At 47.7% G+C, this 20,737-nt stretch overlaps 3 protein-coding genes across 11 annotated transcripts in view; 2 read left to right on the top strand and 1 right to left on the bottom strand.

Moving 5' to 3' along the window:
* The window catches only part of TESK2 (testis associated actin remodelling kinase 2), a 104,923-nt gene extending 95,436 nt beyond the window's left edge, over positions 1-9,487 (top strand). For all 4 annotated transcript variants that reach the window (XM_016137808.2, XM_016137807.2, XM_016137806.2 and 1 more), the window contains 6 exons: positions 5,729-5,811; positions 6,034-6,118; positions 6,368-6,451; positions 6,668-6,754; positions 7,399-7,516; positions 7,825-9,487. In XM_016137808.2, the coding sequence (XP_015993294.1) occupies positions 5,729-5,811; positions 6,034-6,118; positions 6,368-6,451; positions 6,668-6,754; positions 7,399-7,516; positions 7,825-8,540 (1,173 nt within the window). In that variant the 3' untranslated portion in view covers positions 8,541-9,487. The remainder of the gene's footprint in view (positions 1-5,728; positions 5,812-6,033; positions 6,119-6,367; positions 6,452-6,667; positions 6,755-7,398; positions 7,517-7,824) is intronic.
* On the bottom strand, positions 9,400-12,982 carry TOE1 (target of EGR1, exonuclease). The gene is made up of 8 exons (XM_016137812.2): positions 12,861-12,982; positions 11,961-12,103; positions 11,835-11,875; positions 11,571-11,667; positions 11,285-11,443; positions 10,759-11,018; positions 10,402-10,561; positions 9,400-10,320 (listed from the first exon to the last, which is right to left on the bottom strand). The coding sequence occupies exons 1-8, from the start codon at positions 12,910-12,912 to the stop codon at positions 9,700-9,702; spliced, it is 1,533 nt and encodes a 510-aa protein (XP_015993298.1). The 5' UTR covers positions 12,913-12,982; the 3' UTR covers positions 9,400-9,699.
* MUTYH (mutY DNA glycosylase) lies at positions 12,829-20,247 on the top strand. Of its 6 annotated transcripts, XM_016137804.2 has the most exons (17): positions 12,829-12,946; positions 13,049-13,183; positions 16,091-16,211; positions 16,727-16,917; positions 17,007-17,046; positions 17,165-17,238; positions 17,377-17,418; positions 17,501-17,572; positions 17,652-17,765; positions 17,852-17,949; positions 18,032-18,176; positions 18,257-18,320; positions 18,498-18,689; positions 18,796-18,932; positions 19,018-19,170; positions 19,365-19,406; positions 20,049-20,246. In XM_016137804.2, the coding sequence occupies exons 1-17, from the start codon at positions 12,911-12,913 to the stop codon at positions 20,178-20,180; spliced, it is 1,788 nt and encodes a 595-aa protein (XP_015993290.2). In that variant the 5' UTR covers positions 12,829-12,910; the 3' UTR covers positions 20,181-20,246. The 6 variants fall into 6 exon arrangements, with proteins under 6 accessions (XP_015993290.2, XP_015993289.2, XP_015993288.2 ...); XM_016137803.2 differs by having other exon boundaries at positions 12,880-13,183; positions 16,769-16,917; XM_016137802.2 differs by having other exon boundaries at positions 12,880-13,183.
* The last annotated feature ends 490 nt before the right edge of the window (positions 20,248-20,737 follow it).

Genomic DNA, 20,737 nt, shown 5'->3' with positions numbered 1-20,737 from the left:
TTTTGTGTATATATATGTATTTTTTCATGGATTCCAAAGAAGCCACTCTGGTGAATCAATCAGAGTAAATAGTCTATCCCGCTATACCACACAACAACTAGGAACAGAAAATGCCCATTTTCAGAGACTGAAGAGAACATGAATTAGGAACAAAGGTGAATGCTGGAGGGATACAGAGGGTGTCTCTTAGGACACCCTCTAGTTTATTTATTTATTTATTTTGTAGTTTGATAGCTTATTTTAATGAAGTAAAAATATGTTCTAAAAGTTATAAAACCATTCCTGTTTATTTTATACATTTAGGCAGTGAGTTATAAAGCAAACCAAAAACTAGGAGAAAACATTTGTAGTAAATGTAACAGCTAACAAATAATAATCTTAAAATGTTGATGAAAAAGAACATTAAAGTTATAATAAATGAGAGAAAAAAGCATAAAAATATCAGGAAACAATTCACAGAAGAGGACATAAATGTCTAGCATACATCACAAATGTTTAACTTCAATGAAAATCAGAACAGTTCAATAGTATTCTGACATTTTAAATTAACAGACATTTTGAAAATAATACTGTATTAGTTTCCTGGGGATGTTATAGCAAAGTATCACAATAGTTGTTTTTTATAATGAGAGTCATCAGTAGCTTTTAGGTATCATTTATACTGTGCTAATAGAGAATGTAGTATTGAGGACATAGAAATTACTAGAACCCTATCTGTACCATTCATGGGCTTTTAGTCTAGTTGAGGAGACAGATTTGTGAACAGATTATTACACAAGAGCTGTGGTAAAGATTTGGGATCACATGATGAGATGGAGGGCAAGGGATGGGGACACATTATAGCAAACCAGATAATCTTCTGAGAGACTTAGTCTCTGGGCATTTAGGAGGGCATTTCAGTCTGTGATCTTCCTGTGCTGTAGTGGTTTCGTGTAGTGCCAGTATTGACTGTGCGGTTTATTCTAGGAGACCTCAGGAAGTGCTCCCAAGTGTGTACTCTGGCTCAGTTCTGAAAGATTTGTGTTGGCTTCCAGAAATGCATTCATGGCCACTTCTTGTCAGCTCAGCCCCACTATGGAGAGTCGAATGTATGATTAATGTATGCCTTTGACATATACTTTTGAAAGGAGCCCAGTTGCTTCGGTCATCCGTCCAAAATTTCATATAACAAACTTTTGCTAGCTCTGTGTGTCTGTGATACAGTAGAGGTACAAAGATGAATGGGATCCTTCCCTGCCCTTGAAGAAGCAAATATGTAGTATGTGTGAGGACAAAGAGGAATAGGAACCAGGCAGCAGCAGTACCTAGGCTTTTTTTTGAACTTGAAAAGGTCACCTCTTGCCTTAGGGAAGTCTGACTGGGCCTCTTATGTCTGCTGCTTACTCTAGGCAAGGATACTTTTGAATAAAGCATTTTCATCCTCTATGCAATGGACCTTGCATCCGAAACAGCCTGAAAATTGGTCTGGCTTCTTTAGAACCCCACAGTGGTCTGAGCTTCATATTTTGTAGTCTGTACTGGGGCAATATCCAAACTGAGTGAGAAATGCAATCATTACACTAGATGCCCTTGGATTAACTATCTTGGAGGTAGGGGCTAGCATGCCAAATAAAGGCATCTTATTGTATTGCCTACACAAACAGTGCCGCCTTCTCCATGGGCCCCGGTTACTGCTGCTATCTTAAAACTACATTGCATCTGCCATGGCCTTGCAGTATCCAGTGGAAAGCTTTTCAGTTTGTTCTTCTTGAGAGGCCAAAATCATCAGGAAGGAACACTTTAGAATCAGGAGATCTGGGCTTTTACCACTTATAGTGGTAACCTTCACTTTTCTCATTTTAAATGTAAAAATCTCAGATCCGCCCACCTGACAATGTCGTTTTGAAGAACTATTGGGATCTTGTTTGTGAAAAATGTTTTATAATTTCTAGGGTACCACACAGAGTATGCAATTTTTTCCTTACCCAAAGCGATAGGAAATATGCTTTAGGCCACCTCCCTCTTAAGGTATCCCTGCTTTCCTAAAGCTTACAGACTATAGCTTACAGTCTATAGCTGTAGGAGGGGCCTATAGAAACAGACATTTTCATTATAATACAGCAAATGCTAAGGTTAGAGAGAGAATGCATAGGATGCTTTAAGAAAAGGATATTTAACCCAACCTGAGGGTATGGAGAAGGCTTCTTGGAAGAGATGGTGCTTAAGCTGAATCTTGAAAATTGAATTCTACTTATTAAATATTGTGTGTGTTGGGGGGTGAGGCGGGGAAGGGTGGTAATATTCCAGACCAGACTAGACAAAGGGAATTGCATAAACAAAGGCACAGAGGCACAAATAATATGACATGCAGACTGCGATGTTGGAGTGAAAAGGGATACGAGTTGAAAAGAAAGGAGTCTGATCATATTATATCTAGCTTGGATTTTATCTTGTAGGTAAGAAATGAAGAACCATTGTCAGCTTTCTTAAAGTAACAGCTTTTTTTGAAATATACTTGCACATAAAATTCACCCTTTCAAAGTATATATCTCAGTGGTTTTTCATATATTCAACCATCACTACTATCTAATTTTCATCACCCTAAAACAAAAACCCCATATCTTGTTCCCTCTCTCATTAGCCCTTGGCAACCACTAATCTATTTTCAGTTTCTATGGATTTCTTATTCTAGGCATTTTATATAAATGGAATCATACAATATGTCATTGCTCTGGCTTTTAGATGGAGGAGTAACATAGTTAGATTTTCATTTTATGAAGATCACGCAGGCAGGAATGAGGAAAGTGGATTCTGGAGATCAAGCCTGGCCCAAGCCACAGAGACCAATTAGAAGAGTATTGCAATAATCAGGAGGAATAATGAGGACCTGAACTAGGGCAATAGTAGTGGGGATGCAGATGAGGGACTGATTTGAGAAATGCTTAGAAGCTAAAATTAGTTGGAGTCAGAGTTAAAAATCTAGGCTAAATCCCAGGTTTCTAGCTTAGCAAACTGGGTACCAGCTGACATAAAAATACAGCTAGAGTTTTAGCTTTTGGGGGAGTAAGATATGTTCAGGTTTGCATGTATGGAGTTCAATATGCGTAATCCAGGAGGAAATGTCCAGAAATAGATAGATAGAATGTGGAAATCTGTAGCTTGAGGATCAAGGTCGGGGCTGAGGATATATATTTGGAAATCATCAGCACAGAGGTGGTATTTAGAAAAGAAATATGGATTAGCTGCCACAAAAGCACACAAGAGTTGTACGCCCAGGATAGAACCCTGAGAGCATCATCCTCATAGAATGGGAAGAAGAGCCTGCATGGAAGTCTGTAGAGTAGTCAAAGGTAGAAAAGGAAATCCAGAACTGTAGAGTCATAGAAGCCAGGAGAGGAGAATAAAAAAGGAATGGGAATAGCCTCTGACTAACCTCCGATAGCTATCTGTTAGCTCTAGGAGCACAACTGCTCATTCTCTGCATGCTCAAGTACTGTATGATTCCTGAATGATATGTAAAAACACCAACAGAAGTAATCAGCAATGTCAACAGCAGAAAGGTCAAGTAATAAAAGGACTAATTTTGTCTATTGAGCTTAATGCTGTGGAACTCATTAGGATCCTCTGTGAGAATACTTCCAGCAGAAGCCAGTGAGGAAAGAGTGGGAGATAAGGAAAACCTCACTAGCTGAGGCCTTCATAAGGACGACAGGCACAGGAGTTTGTTGGACAACCCAATAGAGCTAATGCTGATCACAGTTTCTCCCATTTTTCTTATCACTTCCGATACAGACTCCTAAAGTTTGGCTCTTTTGGTTTTTAGTATCCCATTTTTGTTTTTGGCTCCAATGCCCAGCTGTTGGCTGTGGAGAAGCTTAAAGAGGGGAAGTGGTCACACTCCAGACCAGAGGCAGAGATAACCTGCCCCATGTTGTGGGGTCCTGATCATCCCTGCCTTAGCCATTTCTCAGACACTCAGAGAAGCTACTGTGGAGTCACTTACTCTCAAATGGGTGGTTTGCAGTGAGTGAACAGATTTCCATGAATGTGAAGATGGGGCAGAAACTAAACAACTTTGACAAGTCAGAGTACCGTGGCCATGTTCTGTTCTTCACTTGCTGAATTTACAATCTGAATTAACAAGGTTGTTTGTTTCTGAGGGCTACAAAGCAAATAGAAAACAGAACTTTAGACTGAGCCTTGGAGACAGAAATTGTTAGAAAAAAAGGAGAGGGGAGAAAAATAGCTGACATATCTGAGCTGCTATTGCCTCATGGGACAGTGCCCTATAGCCTGGGCTTCAGCTATCTAATAGTCAAATTGGCCTAGGGCTCATATTCTCAAAGACATTCAAAGTCAAGATGCTGGGGGATGCTGAGCCAACAGGACTGATGGGAGAACTAATGCTAGGAGAAGCACAAGGTCAGCTTGCTAGAAAGCCAGAGATGGTGCATGTCTATGTGGGATCCAAGGTAGGAGAGGATGCAATGAAATCATAGGCTTCTTCCAGTTTGGGGAAAGAATGTTGTGATCACATCAAGGGCAAAGTAAGGGACTAATTTGTACCTAATGTGGAGTGAGCAGGAAGTGACTTGTCAATGTCTTGGCAATTGGATGTCAAGGCTGATGAGGAGGGAGGGCTGGTTTGGGTCAGATAGGGCCTTGCTGGCGCCAGAAATGTCCCTGTGAGCCAAGGATCCCTAGTCTCTTCTGCCTCTGGAGGAAAGTGGGTAGAGTAAGGTACCTCCTGAGCCAGAGTGGTGTAGGGCTATTTCGAATGCAGCTGTTTGGGGAGAGCTCGTTGCTGCTTTGTGTTTATTTATGAGTTGTTTGGGTTTATCCTTTCTATGGAGACATTTGTTCGGTAAACATGACTTGAACTTCTTTCATGAAATGAATACTGTGAGGAACCAGAACTTGCTCCTGAAGAGCTGACAGTCTGGTAGACTGTAAGAAGTGGCATAGAGTAGGAGTTAAAGGAGTTGAGATGAGAGAGAAAGGTGAGAGTTGGAGAGGACAGGGCTGGAAAGGTAGCTTGCCTTAAAACACATAAAATTTTCTGAGGTGAAGAGGAGAATTGGGAGAGCATTCCAAATGGAAGTGAATGGTATAAGCAAAGGCAAAGGCTTGAAGGGCCTATTCAAGCTTTACATGCCAAGCATGTCTGTGACAGTGGATGCAGATGTGTGCATCACGGCACCAGGGACAGAGGGGAGTGGCTGGTAAGGTAGGCAGATTGGTTAGAGCCAGATCATAGACTTTTAATACCAAATAGAAAGTTGGTTGTGATCCTGTTAGCAGTGAAAGTTGGTGTAGGCTTGGGTGCTTGTCCTACACTTATATTACTTGGCAAGGTCTGGCCTGGCCTTTGGTTTCTGTATCCTGAGGAAAAGAGGAAGGGAGGCCAGGGGCCTGATAGTCTGTCTTCCTCCACTAGATTGTTAGCTCCAAGAGGACAAGGGTTTCTGTTCATTGAGGTATTTCTGGCACTTAGAACCATGCCTAGTATATAGAAAACAAAGATAAATATTCATGTTTGGAGCATGATAATACTAGGGTAACCACCCAAGATCCAGGCCTAACTCATCTCACATGACTGTCAGAACCCCCCAAGACTGACCACTGGGGTCAGCCTAAGAGTATGGTTTCATCAAGGAGCAGGGTACCCTGTGACAGGGAGGGATCTCAGTAATTTTATGGTTGACTGGTCCCTATTTCTGAGCTACACTTTCTTCTTTGGGAACCCTAGAACTGCCTGATAAAGAGGGATGAGAATGGTTACTCTGCTGTCATAGCTGACTTTGGCCTCGCTGAGAAGATTCCTGATGTTAGGTGAGTAACCTAATGGGTGCTGGGGTTATAGAAGGGACTGAGGCAAAAAGAAAACTCCAGCTTCCTCCCCAGAGGCCAGGACTTGGTCACAGCTCAACCTCAGCTTGCTAAATTTAGTCAGTCCTAGTCTGTGCCCATCCTTGGGGAAGAATTCCCAGTATTCAGATATCCTATTGCATCAGCCAACGGCAAGCTCATTTTCTGTATCATCTCACCTCACAGCATGGGGTGTGAGAAGCTGGCTGTGGTGGGCTCACCCTTCTGGATGGCGCCTGAGGTTCTCCGAGATGAGCCCTACAATGAGAAGGTGAGTTTGGGAACCCCAAGACCTGGTTTTCCTTAGAATCTACCTTTAGCAGAAAGTGTCCAAGATCACCCTTAATGTTCAGGGTGAGGGTCTATCTACGTCCTTCCCGCCAAGGGCAGGGCTGGTACCTGGTGATGAATTGAATGAAATATGGGCAGTAGGGCCCAGGCCTGGGCTGGTGGATATGAGGGGCAGAAACCCTACTTTTCACCCCATTGAGAGGGAAACTGAGGTCTCACTACCAACCAGGCGGACGTGTTCTCTTACGGTATCATCCTCTGTGAGATCATCGCCCGAATCCAGGCTGATCCGGACTATCTTCCCCGCACAGAGGTGAGCTGCAGGCATGGGGATCAGTGCCACTGGGATGGGGCTGCTTTTGAGGCTGTAGAACTGTTTTGTTTTTGGGGTGGAGTTGCTGGAACTTAGTCTGTATGGCTAGTTCTCAGGGGCAGTTCCCAGCCTCTCTGAGCAGGCTAGGATGAATGGAGGGATTAATGACCTCTCTACCCATGTCCCCTGTTGCCTCCCCATCATATCCATCAATAGAACTTCGGGCTGGACTATGACGCTTTCCAGCACATGGTGGGGGACTGTCCCCCAGACTTTTTACAGCTCACCTTCAACTGCTGTAACGTGAGTATCTTCCCCTGCTTCCCTGGCTTTGGTCTGAGAGTGTAGGGAAAGGCTGCTAATTAATTAGGGGGCCTTATTTTCACTGATGAATGCCCATATCTTCTCCTCTGGGCCTGCCAGACGCTCTAGAACCCTGGACCAAGGAAAGGAAAACCGCTTTGTAATATCTAATATCTAATCCTCAGACTGCAGGGTAGATCCATCACCCCTTGCCTTGGATATTGATGGAGCTTTGGTCAAGTTTTAGTTGGACCATGGATCCAGCTGGTCTAAGGTCCATGGGAAAGGCTCTTGTTAGTCTCCAGCTCTGGGGCTGGACCTACCCGTTAAGACCATGTAGTTGAGTTTTGTCTAGGGAGCTCCAAGAAACACATTAGCAACAGAATTCAAGAAAGAAAACCAACATGAGCATACCCTTTTGGAGAGTTCTGTGCCAAACAAGGGAATGACACAGAAAGCGTACTAAGATAGGGGAAGCATATTCCCTGACCTTAGCTCTGGGAATCACCCCCACGGTCTCTGGTCTTCAGAAACGCTCTCTTAGCTGCACATCTGAGTTTTAAAAGATGTTAGAAGGACTCAAATGCCATCCTTGGGGTGGAAGATAGGAGGGCAGGGCTAATGGCTGGTGCGGATGACTACAGATGGACCCCAAACTGCGCCCATCCTTTGTGGAGATTGGGAAGACCCTGGAGGAAATTCTGAGCCGCCTACAGGAGGAAGAGCTGGAGAAGGACAGAAAGCTGCAGCCCACAGCCAAAGGTAAGAGATTAGACCAGTATCTAATCTGACCCCAAGGGAGGAAATTAGGATGTGGGGTCTTCTCTTCTAGGGCTGTGATTATAGGATCCCACGTCCAAAAAAAAATGTGGAAGGGCAGATGATGGGAGAAGTACTAGAGTCTTCAGAATTGTGACTTGGTATATGGTCCTGCCTGGAGTCTGTTTTCTCAGTGAAATTGGATAACAGTACCTGCTTTGCTTTCCAAAGTGAAGACACCCTATGGTACAAAGTGCCGTTTCTATTTGTTATGGCTAGTGAAAGTAACCCTGACTTGTGCTATTCTTCAGGACTCTTGGAGAAAGGACCTGGTGTGAAACGACTGAGCTCACTGGATGACAAGATCCCTCCCAAGTCCCCATGCCCAAGACGTACTATCTGGCTGTCTCGAAGCCAGTCAGACATATTCTCCAGTAAGCCTCCACGTACAGTGAGTGTCTTGGACCCTTACTACCAGCCACGAGGTGGTGCTGCCCGCACACCCAAAATCAACCCTTTCAGTGCTCGCCAGGACCTCAAGGGTGGCAAAATCAAGTTCTTTGACCTGCCCAGCAAGTCTGTCATCTCCCTGGTATTTGACCTGGATGCACCAGGGCCTGGAACTTTGCCTGTGGCTGATTGGCAGGAACCCCTGGCCCCACCTGCTCGCCGATGGCGTTCTTTGCCTGGTTCACCAGAGTTCTTGCATCAAGAGGCCTGTCCATTTGTGGGCCGAGAAGAATCACTATCTGATGGGCCCCTACCACGCCTCAGTAGTCTCAAGTACAGAGTAAGAGAGATCCCACCATTCCGAGCATCTGCCCTACCAGTTGTTCCAGCCCATGAGGCCATGGACTGCTCTAGTCTTCAGGAAGAAAATGGTTTTGGGCCCAGGCCTCAGGGAGCCAGTCCGTGCCTTGCCTCTGAGGAAATGGAGGTAGAAGAAGAAAGGCCACAAGGCTCGGCTCCAGTCTCCTTCTCTGTCTCAGGCATATGCCTGAAAACCCAGGGAGAGCAGGAAGGGTGAAGGGGGTTAATCCCTGCCTCATGTTGGGGATGGACCTTGAGCTGAAATCACAGGGTCCCCTTGGTACTTAGCCTAGACTCTTCCCTAGGGTCTACAGAGCAGTCCGGCTAGGCCAAGCCAGGCTCAACTTTGGGGCTCCCAGTGCTCAATGGCTATGTATGAGAGGGAAAGCAGCAGAGAGGCCTTCCTTGTTAGGGCCAACAGCTGATACCACGCCTCTAAAATCCAGCAAGGAGCTCTAGTTCCCACCTGACCCTCCAATGCACTTCTGCAGACAGAACTAGAGGAGTCCTAGTTCTAGTCTGAGCTAGCAAGCAGCTATTACCCCAGGTTCTTCTCCCACTCCAGGTCTGTCTCTTGCCCTTTCCCAAGGCATATAAGCTACCAGATGAAACCTGGAGCTGACCAGAAGGTTGTAAAGGGCATGACAATTTCTCAGACCTAAACACTGGGGTGCTTCTTGCCAGTATGTCTAAGACTTGAATAATTGCTGTTTGCACTTACTGCACAGTCAGACCACGTCACTACATTTCTATGCAAGGGGAAGGCAAGGCAGCATGGTGGTCATGGCTCTTAGCTAATCGATTCAAAGATCCTTTCCAGCTAATTAATCTATTTTCATATTTATGAAGGAGTCTTAATGTTCTGCCCTATAAGACTTTCAACCTTGTGGTTGGGAGTGGGGTTGGTTTTGTAGGCCTTAGGGCCTGCTCTATGTGTTTGTCAACATGGGATACACCCAATTGGTTAAATGGTTTATACATGGATTTTCTTCTCTTCCTGCTATGGCTGGAGCTACCAGAACAGTCTGTCTTTACAGAGCCGCAATAAGAAACAACCAAAGATGAAGCTGGTCAAATATTTTCATAACTTGTTTCTGTTGAGTTTTTTGGTAAAACTTTCCCAAGACACTTTCAGATCTAAAAATAAAGTCGGTATTACAGGTACTGGTTGGCCTTCTTACTTGTACCTTTGTTTCTCAGCCTCTGGGGTAAAGGAGAAGATCCAGGAGCAATGCAGCAGTATCTGTCAGGAGCCTCCCCTCCCCAACTCTGTAGAAGTTGAGAGTAGGACATTCACAAGCTAGTGACCCAGACCCCTGTCTCACCATCAGCTTCTCTCTCTCTTCCTGGGCTCTGGGTACTAGGTAGAAGTTGGGTTAGCTGCTGCCCCAAGCCAGCTTCATCTTCTGGTTATGGGCTTTAGAGGAACGGGAGAACTGGCTCTTGGCCACTGTGAGGGGTACAGCTTTGCCACTCAGGTATACCTTGTTGCGGCATTCAGATAGCCAGGGTCCAGGGCTACAGGGCTGGGGTCCTTGGCTCACTCCCACGTAGGCCATCACGTAGCCTGTCATAAAGGCATCAAACCCAGCCCGATGCAGTCCATTCCCAGGCATTGGGTTAGAACTGGCTTGATTCCCTGGTGTTTCTAAGGTAGCTATGTCAGCTGTTTCAGGCCTCGTTGCTTTAAGTCCCATCTCCAAGTCATTTTTGTGACCTTGCTCAGAGACAGCCTGGTTGCTATTCTCATCCTCAGCCACCTCCTGTTCAATTTCCTTAGCCTTGAGGCCATCCCCACAGACCTGCTTTGTGGGAGGCCCATCCTCAGTTTTCCCAGAGGTCTGTTTCCCAGGCAGGCCCAACAGAGCCCTCCGCCGTTTTTCCCTCCGCCGTCGCCGTCGCCGCTTATCCTCCATGGCAGCCTCATCAGTGTCAATGATAAGATCAATATCATGGGACCGAGGACACTGTGATCCCAGGGGGCACCAACCATAGGCCTAGAGGTAGGAAAGAGGCTTACAGAGGGTTTCCAGGCATCAGAACCTCCCCTCCCCCAGGAAATGCGTAGGTGTTCTCACCGAAAAGTTGTCACAGACACTGGTGGAATGAGGACGGTGAGTCGCAGGGGGTAAACAGCAGCGGTAGTCAATATGGGGCCTCATGCTAGAAGGATAGCTGCAGAACTCCAGGATAAGGTGTGGGCTGCCAGCTACCCGCTGCTTCCCATTTTCCCGCTCACTGCAATAGCATAAGAGGGTACTGGTTCACTGGCACATAAGCTCCATGAGAATAGGAGTTTTTGTCTGTTTTGTTCACTGCTGAATTCTCAGCACCTAGACCAGTGCCTGGCACATGGTAGGTGCCCAATAAATATCTTAAATGAATGAAATAGGTTTACACCAGGCCCCACCCCTTCCCCTTAACCAGTCCCTCACCATTTCCGGAAGGCATATTCTAGGTAGGAGGCCACAAAGCGGGCATGAAACTCAGCAGCATATTTGGTGTCATAAATGCCGGCTGGGAACATTTCACACAGGTCAGCAGTGAAAGTTCCCAAGCTCTCAGGCAGGTGTGCATAGAAATTCTGGTATAGGAATACCAAGTCTATGAGACCATTGTGCAGTATCAGGGGCCGGCGGGCCCGGATTAGCTCCAGGAACAGTGTCCTCACTGATTGACTCTGGCTCTCATCACCCTGAGTGGAAAGAAAGGGGTCATCAGGAAGGGCAGAGTTCCTTGGGGAGCCTCTTTTGCAGGATATTTAACCCAAGCTCCCCCACTTGGATAGCTCTCCCTCCCTGCCTAACCCAGTTCTATTCACCCATGTATCAGTCTTGTTTCCCTAGCCCTGTCACTAGTGATTCCCCATACTCCCGAAGAAGCAGATCTTCCCAGTGCACCCAGCCTAGGGTGGGAAGAAATGAAGTCATAGAAGGGGCAATCTCAAGGCTGGAGGTCTACCTTGTCATTGCCTTTGTGGTATGGGATACCCTGGGCATACTGCTGGTTGAAATTGAAGCCATGCTGTACCAGGAACTGCACAGACTTTGGTTCTATTACATACTCTTCCATGCACAGCAGGGTCAGATTGAACACCTGGGCCAGGTATGAATGTTCACCCTAGGAGAGAAAAATGGTCTGTTACATAAAACCTGTGAGAGAAAACGTCATACCTTATGTTCCCCAGGATCTTAACCCTCCTCTCCCCCAGACACAGACCTGGGGTGGGATTAAAATCAGCCCGTACCTTGTCTGGCTGCTGCTTGAAGCAGGCGAGGCCCAGGGAGAGGATAGAACGGGTCCTGGCAGCATGACACACGGCCTTGTAACGTTCCTCGATGCACCTTGAGGTTGGGTTTGGGGTGGCTGTGGCTGGGAGTTAGCCCCATTAAGGACCTAAACCACCCAGGCCTGTGACCACCACTCCAGGGTTCATGTATGCCCACCACACTTCCCCCCATCCCAGCCCTCTGTCCAGGTTGGAGCTAAAGGGATCAAGCCTTATACTTACTGGTTCAGCAAACTCTTTCTGTCCCCAAGCCCACTCAGTTCCTATGGGTGGGTAAAGGGAGTTGAGTTAGGTTACCAGCACCAGCCCTTTCACAACCAACTGCCCTCCCCATTCTCCAATCCTCACCGTGTCCACAGCCACAAAGCTAGCTGTCTTTATGGCTAACAGAAGGGATGGCCACATCTCCTTGAAGTTGTCACTTTGCACATCCACCACAGGAACCTGGACTACTAACTCCTCCCCAGATTTTGGGCTTTTGCTGACACCACCTGGGGTAAAGAGGAGGATGGATGTTAATGCTCAAGCAGGGCCTGGAGGAACAGATACCTAACTAGGCCATGGCTTGGGGTAGGGGTGGAGGTAGGGGCACTTTCAATCAAGGCAAGAAATACATGGCAGCTTTCCCCTCAGTCCTTTGTATTAGGCATGCTCTACACATAGGACTGAACAGTGCCCTGAATTTGGGGAGAGTGAACCTGGCTCTTTCAGTGGCCTATCTGAGACTTAGGGAAATCATTCATCTCTCAGCACCACAATCCCTGGAAGAAGACGGCTGAACTAGATGATCTGTGAGGTTTTTCCCCGTCATGTCTTGCAGAAACTATTTGGCACTGGTTCAGGAGTTCAACACCTTTAATTTCCCAACAGGCTACATACTACCGTTCCCATGGTGCCCTAGCAGCCTCAAGCGGCAGTAGCCTGCATGCCCCAAAGCCTGATAAATGCCCAGAGCTCCCAGTACGTCCCACTTCCTTTGGACCACAACTCCCAACCTGCCCCACTTAACGAGCTCCAGACTACATCTCCCGACATGCCCCCATCTACACGGACTGTGTTCCTAACACTTCAGGCTTCTGCAGCTAGAGTCGCGGTGCACACTGGGACGTGTAGTCTCCTCGTGGCTGGCTCAGAAGGAAGAAGCTAGACCTCTGAAACTTGAGGTCCATTTCTAGAACTGTGAGCCCAAGGCCTTTCCCTCCCCTGAAGAGCACAGGCTTTTAAGGCGGCCCCTGAAAAGCCACTCACCATCAGAGCCCGCCGGTGCTGAGGCTGCGCCATCGTCACTGTCGGCGGCCATGACACCACGCGTTCCTCGCCTGAGTAGTCTGTGGGTACGCGGGACTTCCGCTTCGTCTCCTAGCGCTACTGCTGCGGTCGGGGGTGGGGGCCGCCCCTCGCCTCCGGAGTCGGTGACGGGCCGTACTTCTGTTCAGACCTCCCGGGTTTGGCACCGAGGACTCAGTAACGAGCGAGTTGGGAGCCTATTGGCTGTTGCTGTCCAACTCCCGGCCCGGATTGGCCGAAACCACTCCCCTTGGGAAGCGTTGTCGCGGGACACGGCGTGGGAGGTAATTTCTTCGCGTACTACAGGGTGGGAACGTGGGGCTTGGGCTTTGCGCTGTCATCAGTACGGCTCCGGGATGGGAGTGGAGGTCCTCAGAGGAGGTGGTACCGCCGGAGCTAAGCTTAAAGCACGCATAGGAGGTGGGCAAAGAGAGGAGGGAGGTGGTGGGGAAGGATTTTCTGGGAATGGGCAAGTTCCTTGGGAAGATGAAGTTTACGGTGTTCCGGGAAGTGAAAGAGGCGGGGAGGGAGACAAAAGACGAGGCTGCGGAGGATTTAGAGCCACCCACTCACTAGTAGGAAAGCTTTTGAAATAATCCACACAGGTGATAATAAAGACTTGAATTAAGACTCCGGCAGTAGAGACAAAGAGAAAGGGACAAATTGTAAGCAAGTAGGAGATACGGTTGACCCTAGACGGTGATTGGATATGACTTCTGCTACCGTGAGGGTGAGAGGTCGCCTTACCAGAGACCAGTCCTTTCCCAAGAGTACCTGTTCCCATCCTCTCAGCTCACCAAGGACTCTCGACCTTTTCTTGGTTATTCAGTTTGTAGTTCATCTTCAACTTGGCTTTCAACTGAGTCCTTTTTTTTTTTCTTCTTTTTTTTTTTTTTTTTTGTAAATCATTATTCAGAATTGTTTGGATTTCTCCCATTCTAAAAACAGGAAACCTCCCTCATCCCATTAATTAATTTAAGAAGTATTTGTTATATACAATTTACTTAGCACTGTGCTCAGCTCAGGGGACACAACTGTCAACAAAAGAGACCCACCCCTTGCTTTCATGGAGTTTTACAGTCAAGTTGGGGAAGTGGACACTGATCAAAGAATCACAAATAAATGTGAAATTGCAACTGGTATAAGAGCAACAATGGAGAACTAGATACACAAGAGGGTAAGACTAAGAGAGCTGATTTGAACATTTAAATCAAGACCTGCAGAATTAGATGTTAGGTAAAGCATAGGAGAAGAGCTGTCCAAGCAGAGGAAATGGATTGGGTGAGACCTAAAGATGGACAGACACTTGGGGATTGGAGCATGTATTTCAGGTAAACATGGCTGAGCACAGTGATTCAGGGGATGAGGCAGACGGGGCCCTGGAGCGGAGCCTACAAGGCTTTAATAAGAGGACTGACTGGCTTCTATTCTAAGAGCAATGGATGTGACAGCCAAAGTCCTCCAGTGTCCTACAGGGTACTTTGTGATCCTGTGCCCCCCACCTTCTCTACCTCTCTGACCTTATTTCCTATTACCTCCTCATTCCATTCTAACCACACAGGTTTCCTTATTCCACAAACATATCAGGCACCATCCTTAGATGCTCCTTAGGATTCCTTTCCCACAGGTATCCACATAGCTCATTTCTTCTATTGCTTTAAGGCACTGGTCAAATATCACTTTAGGCCCACCTTGACTGCATTCTTTGAAATTGCAACATTCCACCCCTTTGCCATTTTTTATCCCCTTCATCTCCTCTACTTTTCCTCTTTATCATCCAATATTCTATGTAATTTACTTATGTGTATTATTTATTGTCTGCCCCTATTAGAATATAAACTCTTAGGGAAGGAACTTTTGATATTTCATTTCGTGAAGTATTTCAAGTATTTAAAACTGCTTGACACATAGTAAGCATTCATAAATATTTGTTCAGTGAATTAATGAAAAGCTATGGAAGGCTTTAAATAAGAAAATGGCATGATCATGTCTTAAAAGATTGCTTTACTTTATGGCAAGTGGGTTGTAGAATGAATTATGGAAGTTAGTTAGGTGAAGGAAGTTTGGCTCTGAAGGGGAGAAGGGGGTGGCTCTTATTGAGGGCATTGAAAGAACAGGACCCTGAGCTTAGACAATTTAGGAGGGACCATTCTTTCATATAATGGAGGAGAGGAGGAGAGTGCAGATGGAAGTAAGTTTGTACATTCTTTTCTGTGAAAGAGGAAGCAAGCTCTTTTGATGAAAATGAGGTGGTGATGTCAAAAATTTGAGGGAAGTGTTTGAACCAGAGGTTCAGCAGGGACTGCAGTATAGCAGAGCGCAAGAGTGCAAGAATGCAGGCTCTGGAGGCAGACCTTGATTAGAATAGACAAATTGCTTAATCTCTATACAAGCCTCAGTTTCCTTATAACAAAAACAGAGGTAATGCTAGAACATACCTAATGGAGTCATCAGGAGATTGAGTAAAAAATCTGGTAAAGCACTTACCACAAGATCTGACATTTAGTAAGCACTCACTGTTAACTACAGTCAGCTATTAGAGGAAAAGTAGCCAGAAGTATAGTAAGGGAGCAGTGACGATCAACCAGATGCATTTTCTCGTTGTTAAGTGCCACCCAGCTATGATTTTCCAGATAGGAAAAGATTAAGAATAAAAATAGTTAATCTCTCTTTTCCCCTGGCTTACCATCTACTGTTAGGCAAATCTTTCCCCCTCTCCAATCCTTGGTTTCTCCTTTCTATAGAATGAAGGTCTGGACTAGATGATTGTTAAAGGTCATTTTTCTGTGAACATGCTACATCTCGAAGTAAATAAACTACCTACCTACTCCCATGATTCTAGACACATATGCAGAACCCCTGTTCACACACATAGTCACAGTAAACATCAGGGATACACAGGTGCTCCCACACAGGAAGCTTTGGTCCTTCACCCAGCCTAGCCCTGGCCTCCTATGTTGTGAGTGTCTCTAGGACTATACTAATGATGGTCCCTCCGAGGCCACTTGGAGAAGTTCAATCCTACCTCAGTGCCACAGCCAGTCGAGGGCAAATGCATGAGCATCTGAGGAGCCCTTGAGAAAAGCTAGATAACTATGTTAATGGTATAGGGAGGGAGATGGCTTTACCCCTTGCAGGGCCCCAAGATTCAGCCTCGTTGTGGCCAACTACTTTGGGTCTTTGTGTTCTAGGCCATCATGAAGAAGCCACGAGCAGCTGTGGGAAGTCGTCATAGGAAGAAGGCATCCAGCCAGGAGGGAAGGGAGAATCATAACCTCAGCAACAACCAGGCCAAGCCTTCTGCACCTGGTGGTGAGGAGCTTGGTTCTAGTCAAAGACTCAGGGCCTGGTCTCATTGACCATAAAAGGGGGCAGATTCAAGCTAGGGAAGAAGCAGGGTATGTATCAAGGCATTAAGGGACTAATTAAGGATCTAATTCTGACATTCATGTGTGACTTTGTTCTGAATGGCTGTATTCTTAGCAGTGACATAGAGCAGTAGTCTGTGCATTGCCTTCCTCATGTGGCTCTCATGGGATCAAATGAGTTTATCAGCCTGAAAGTATTTTGTAAACGGGAAAGCCCTGCATAGGTATACATTATGCTTGGCTAAAAATGTTGGATTTTCATTATGATCCAAAGACAGGGGAGCCAGCAGTACCATCCTGGGAAAATTAAGGCTAGAAACTTGGCCAAGGGTACACACGGCTAGAGAACTCTGGTCTGACTACAGGTGCAAAGCTTAAGCAAAGGGTTGGAGGTGGGGGAAGCCTTAAGTGGGAACAAATTGCAGCTAGGCTACAGTGCCTCAGATCCCTGGTTCACAGCCTATGCAGGGACAATTCCTGAGTTTCCTGAGGCCCCAGCAGGCCTGTCCAGGCGGCAGAAGGAGGCAGTGTTGCAGGTCCCTGTCTCCTCATACCATCTATTCAGAGATGCAGCTGAGGTCACAGTCTTCCGGGAGAGCCTGCTGAGCTGGTATGACCGAGAGAAGCGAGACCTACCATGGAGAAGGCTGGTATGCAAGCAAGGTACAAGAATAGTGGGGTGGTAGGCTGGTACCCAGTCCCCTCCACACTAACTCCCCATCTGGGGTTGTATTGGCAGGCAGAGGGTGAGGGAGACCTGGACAGACGGGCATATGCTGGTGAGTACATTGGAGAGCAGAGCTGCTTTGCTTGGATGCCCTTAGGTCTGGGGTCAGGGGCTGTGGACTAGGATGAAGGCATGTCAGCAGAGCCCTCATGCCAACCCCTCTCCCCCAGTGTGGGTCTCAGAGGTCATGTTGCAGCAGACCCAGGTTGCCACGGTGATCAACTATTATACCCGATGGATGCAGGTGACTTCAGGGAAAGAAGGGGAGGGTCATGGGCCAGACCCTAGATTAGAGCCTGTCCTGTGGGGTAGGGGTAAAGAAGGCTTCTTCCACTGCCCTCACCATTGACCTTATCTCTTTTTGCCTGCCTTTTGGGTATAGAAGTGGCCAACACTGCAGAGTCTGGCCAGTGCTTCCCTGGAGGTGAGAGCCACGCTAAGGTAAGAGGAATGGGGACAGCAGAGGACTGACCGCTGATATCTCTGACTTCTGACTTCACAAATAGGAAGTGAATCAGCTCTGGGCTGGCCTGGGTTACTACTCTCGAGGCCGGCGGCTACAGGAGGGAGCCCGGAAGGTGAGAGGGTGGCAGGAAGGGTTGGAAACCCCGAGCAGGGCCTTGGGTGTCTCTTAACCTTGACTTCCCACCCACTCAGGTGGTAGAGGAGCTAGAGGGCCATGTGCCACGTACAGCAGAGACCTTGCAGCGGCTCCTACCTGGTGTGGGGCGGTACACAGCTGGAGCCATTGCTTCCATTGCGTTTGGCCAGGTGAGCCAATAACTCACCCCTTACTTTTTGTATGCTCACCTTTCTTCCTTCGAGACCAAGCTGACTCATGGACTCCTCTGTGCCAGGCAACCGGTGTGGTGGATGGGAATGTAGTACGGGTGCTTTGCCGTGTCCGAGCCATTGGTGCCGATCCCAGCAGTACCCTTGTCTCCCAGCAGCTCTGGTAGGATATTAGGGTAATGTGTGATATTGGGAAGGGGGCTTCCAAAGGGCTTTTGGCTCACAGCAATGTTTCCTTTTTATAGGAGCCTAGCCCAGCAGCTGGTAGACCCAGTCCGGCCAGGAGACTTTAACCAAGCAGCCATGGAACTTGGGGCCACAGTGTGCACCCCACAGCGCCCACTCTGCAGCCAGTGCCCTGTGCAGAGCTTGTGCCGGGCACACCAGAGGGTGAGCCATCTGGGGTAGAGGCAGGCAAGGGTACTAGGGAGTAAATCCTGCCCCGTGACATCGCGCCCTATGCCTCTCAGGTGGAGTGGGAGCAGCTCCAAGCCTCACAGAGCCTGCCAGGCAGTCCTGATGTGGAGGAATGTGGTGAGTGCCAGCCCTAATCCCAGCCCTTCTCTGCACTGTCAAGGAAGGGCCTGTGGAAGCCTCATTCCAGTTCATCCTACATAGTAAGATTCTGCAGAGCTGGGCCAAGGCCTACTCTCTGGGCCTGGCACCTAAGCCCACCTGGCCTGAGTGGGGCTTGGGGATCTCTCTTCCCAGTTTCCAACAATGGACAGTGCCAGCTTTGCGCACCTCCTACAGAGCCATGGGACCAGACCCTGGGTGTGGCCAACTTTCCCAGAAAGGCCAGCCGCAGGGCCCCCAGGGCGGAATGTTCTGCCATCTGTGTTCTAGAGCAGCCCAGGGCCCTTGGGGGCGCCCAAATTCTGCTGGTACAGAGGCCCAACTCAGGTAGGTACCTGGATCCTGGGAGTAGAGGGCAGTGGCATGAGCAAAAGGGGAGAAATGGAAGAGTCAGCATCCAAGGCCTAACCTATACCTGGCTGCCCTGTCTCAGGTCTGCTGGCAGGACTGTGGGAGTTTCCATCCGTGACTGTGGAGCCCTCAGGACAGCATCAGCACAAGGCCCTGCTGCAGGAACTGCAGAGTTGGGCTGGGCCCCTCCCAGCCACCCGCCTCCAGCACCTTGGGCAGGTGAGTAAGCAGTGGAGGAGCCAAGAGAGATGGCTTTTTCAGCCACATCCACAGGCCTCTTTCAGCTCCTTGGCACTCCCTCCAGGTGGTCCACACCTTCTCTCACATCAAGATGACATACCACGTGTACGGTCTGGCCCTGGGAGGGGAGACCCCAGTGACCATCACACCACCTGGAGCTCGCTGGCTGACCCGGGAGGAGTTTCGCACTGCAGCTATCTCCACTGCCATGAAAAAGGCACTACCTTTGTTGTCGTACTATATTTTTTTGTGTTTCCTATATATTCTGCATGAACCTATTAGTATGTAAACAGAAAAAAAAAAAAACATTTTAAACAAAGTGCTGGGCCATGAAATTAAAGACAGAACACAGGGCTCTGGCTCTTGGGGGAAGATGCCAGCCCTGCATTCTCCCCGTCTCTTCTTCACTAGGTGTTCCGTGTGTATGAGGACCAACAGCCAGGGACCTGCAAGGTGAGTTCCCTGGCCCCCATCCAGCCATCTGTCCGTAAGCCTGAATCCACAGGTTTTCAGTGAGTTAAGTAACAAATATTTGGGTAAACATTGTCCACTCCAGATTTCATTGGGGCTAGAGGAATAGTTTGTGGCCTGGAGACCTTACAGTCTGGGGTCCAGGTGGAAAGGGGAGAAAAGAGCAAATGATGGAGACATCACAAGTGTGTGAAATGTTTGCACTAGATTTTGTAGGATGTGAAGTTGAGAGCACTCAGTTCTGTCTGGGAGGCAAGGATCAGGAAAGGCTGCTTGGAAGAAACAGCTGGTAATCTGGGTCCTAGAAATAAATCATTTTCTCCCAATTTGGTAAGGGAATCAGTAATAAGGATGTCCTTCCAGGTCCAAATGAGACTAGTCAGGGCCGTGGTGAACACAAGGCCACTGAAGCATTTTAGGTGGAGAGAGGAGTCAGATTTACATTTGAGGAAGATTATTTCAGCCTGCCCTTTAGAGAGTTGATTAAAGAGGCAAATCTGGAGATAGGCTTGAAGCCTTATAACATTCAGGCTAGGAGACTTAGCTAGACCAGTGAAGTAAGGGGAGGGGTAGGATAGGATTCTTTGCTGCCCCCACTAAGTGCCTCGTTCGGCTTCTGCACAGAGTTCCAAAAAATCTCGGGTGTCTACTCTGTCCAGCCAGAAGAAGCTCAGCCAAGGCCAGCAAGTCCTGGATAGTTTCTTTCAGCCCCAGATTCCCACCGACACACCGAGGTTTGACGGTGCAGCCCAGTGATGCCTCTGGAAGCCCCCACTCCTTGAGAATCCTGTTGTTTAATAAAGTGCTTATTTTTGCAGTTGTTTTAGAGACTCCACCCTCTCTCTCTAGCCCCCTTCCTCCTTACTTCTGAGGGACCCAGAAAGCGGTAAAGCTCTGCTTGATCCCAACATCCAATGGCCAAACTCTCAGCCAGCCCTGGGCAGTTAGGGGTGTTGTCCAGAGCGATCTGTCCTCCTTCGACCCCAGGAGAGAGTGAGAAGGCAGCTGCAGGGAGTCCCTACCAGTGGTTGACACCCTCATTCCAGGTTTCTGGTCAGGTCTTGGAGCAGTGGTATTAATGTAGGGAGGAGACAAGAGAACTAAAATGTTAAATCAAGCTATGTTCAGAGACTGCAATATGATCAGCCCTGCAGCCAGGCCTGGAGGACCCTTTCAGAACAAAGGGAGATTTCTACTACGATTGCTAACAACCCATTCCCCACACCAGTGTATGGGGAAACGGGAACAACAGAGTCTTTAAGGGGCTGCCCTACACAAAATTGTTCATTCCCTATGGCTAAAACCATGAAGAA

This window comes from Rousettus aegyptiacus, unplaced genomic scaffold (assembly GCF_014176215.1).
Source record: "Rousettus aegyptiacus isolate mRouAeg1 unplaced genomic scaffold, mRouAeg1.p scaffold_m13_p_1, whole genome shotgun sequence".
Taxonomy (NCBI): Eukaryota; Metazoa; Chordata; class Mammalia; order Chiroptera; family Pteropodidae; genus Rousettus; species Rousettus aegyptiacus.
This window is presented reverse-complemented; position numbering and strand designations above follow the sequence as displayed.

Coding starts and splice junctions, on each gene's coding strand:
- TOE1 (XM_016137812.2), bottom strand. CDS start 12,912: ATGGCCGCCGACAGTGACGATGGCGCAGCCTCAGCACCGGCGGGCTCT. Junction 12,104..12,860: donor AGCACCGGCGGGCTCTGATG/GTGAGTGGCTTT, acceptor TCTTTACCCCAG/GTGGTGTCAGCAAAAGCCCA. Junction 10,562..10,758: donor GAATATGCCTTCCGGAAATG/GTGAGGGACTGG, acceptor ATGCTATTGCAG/TGAGCGGGAAAATGGGAAGC.
- MUTYH (XM_016137802.2), top strand. CDS start 12,911: ATGACACCACGCGTTCCTCGCCTGAGTAGTCTGTGGGTACGCGGGACT. Junction 17,766..17,851: donor CTTCCATTGCGTTTGGCCAG/GTGAGCCAATAA, acceptor CCTCTGTGCCAG/GCAACCGGTGTGGTGGATGG. Junction 17,950..18,031: donor CTTGTCTCCCAGCAGCTCTG/GTAGGATATTAG, acceptor TCCTTTTTATAG/GAGCCTAGCCCAGCAGCTGG.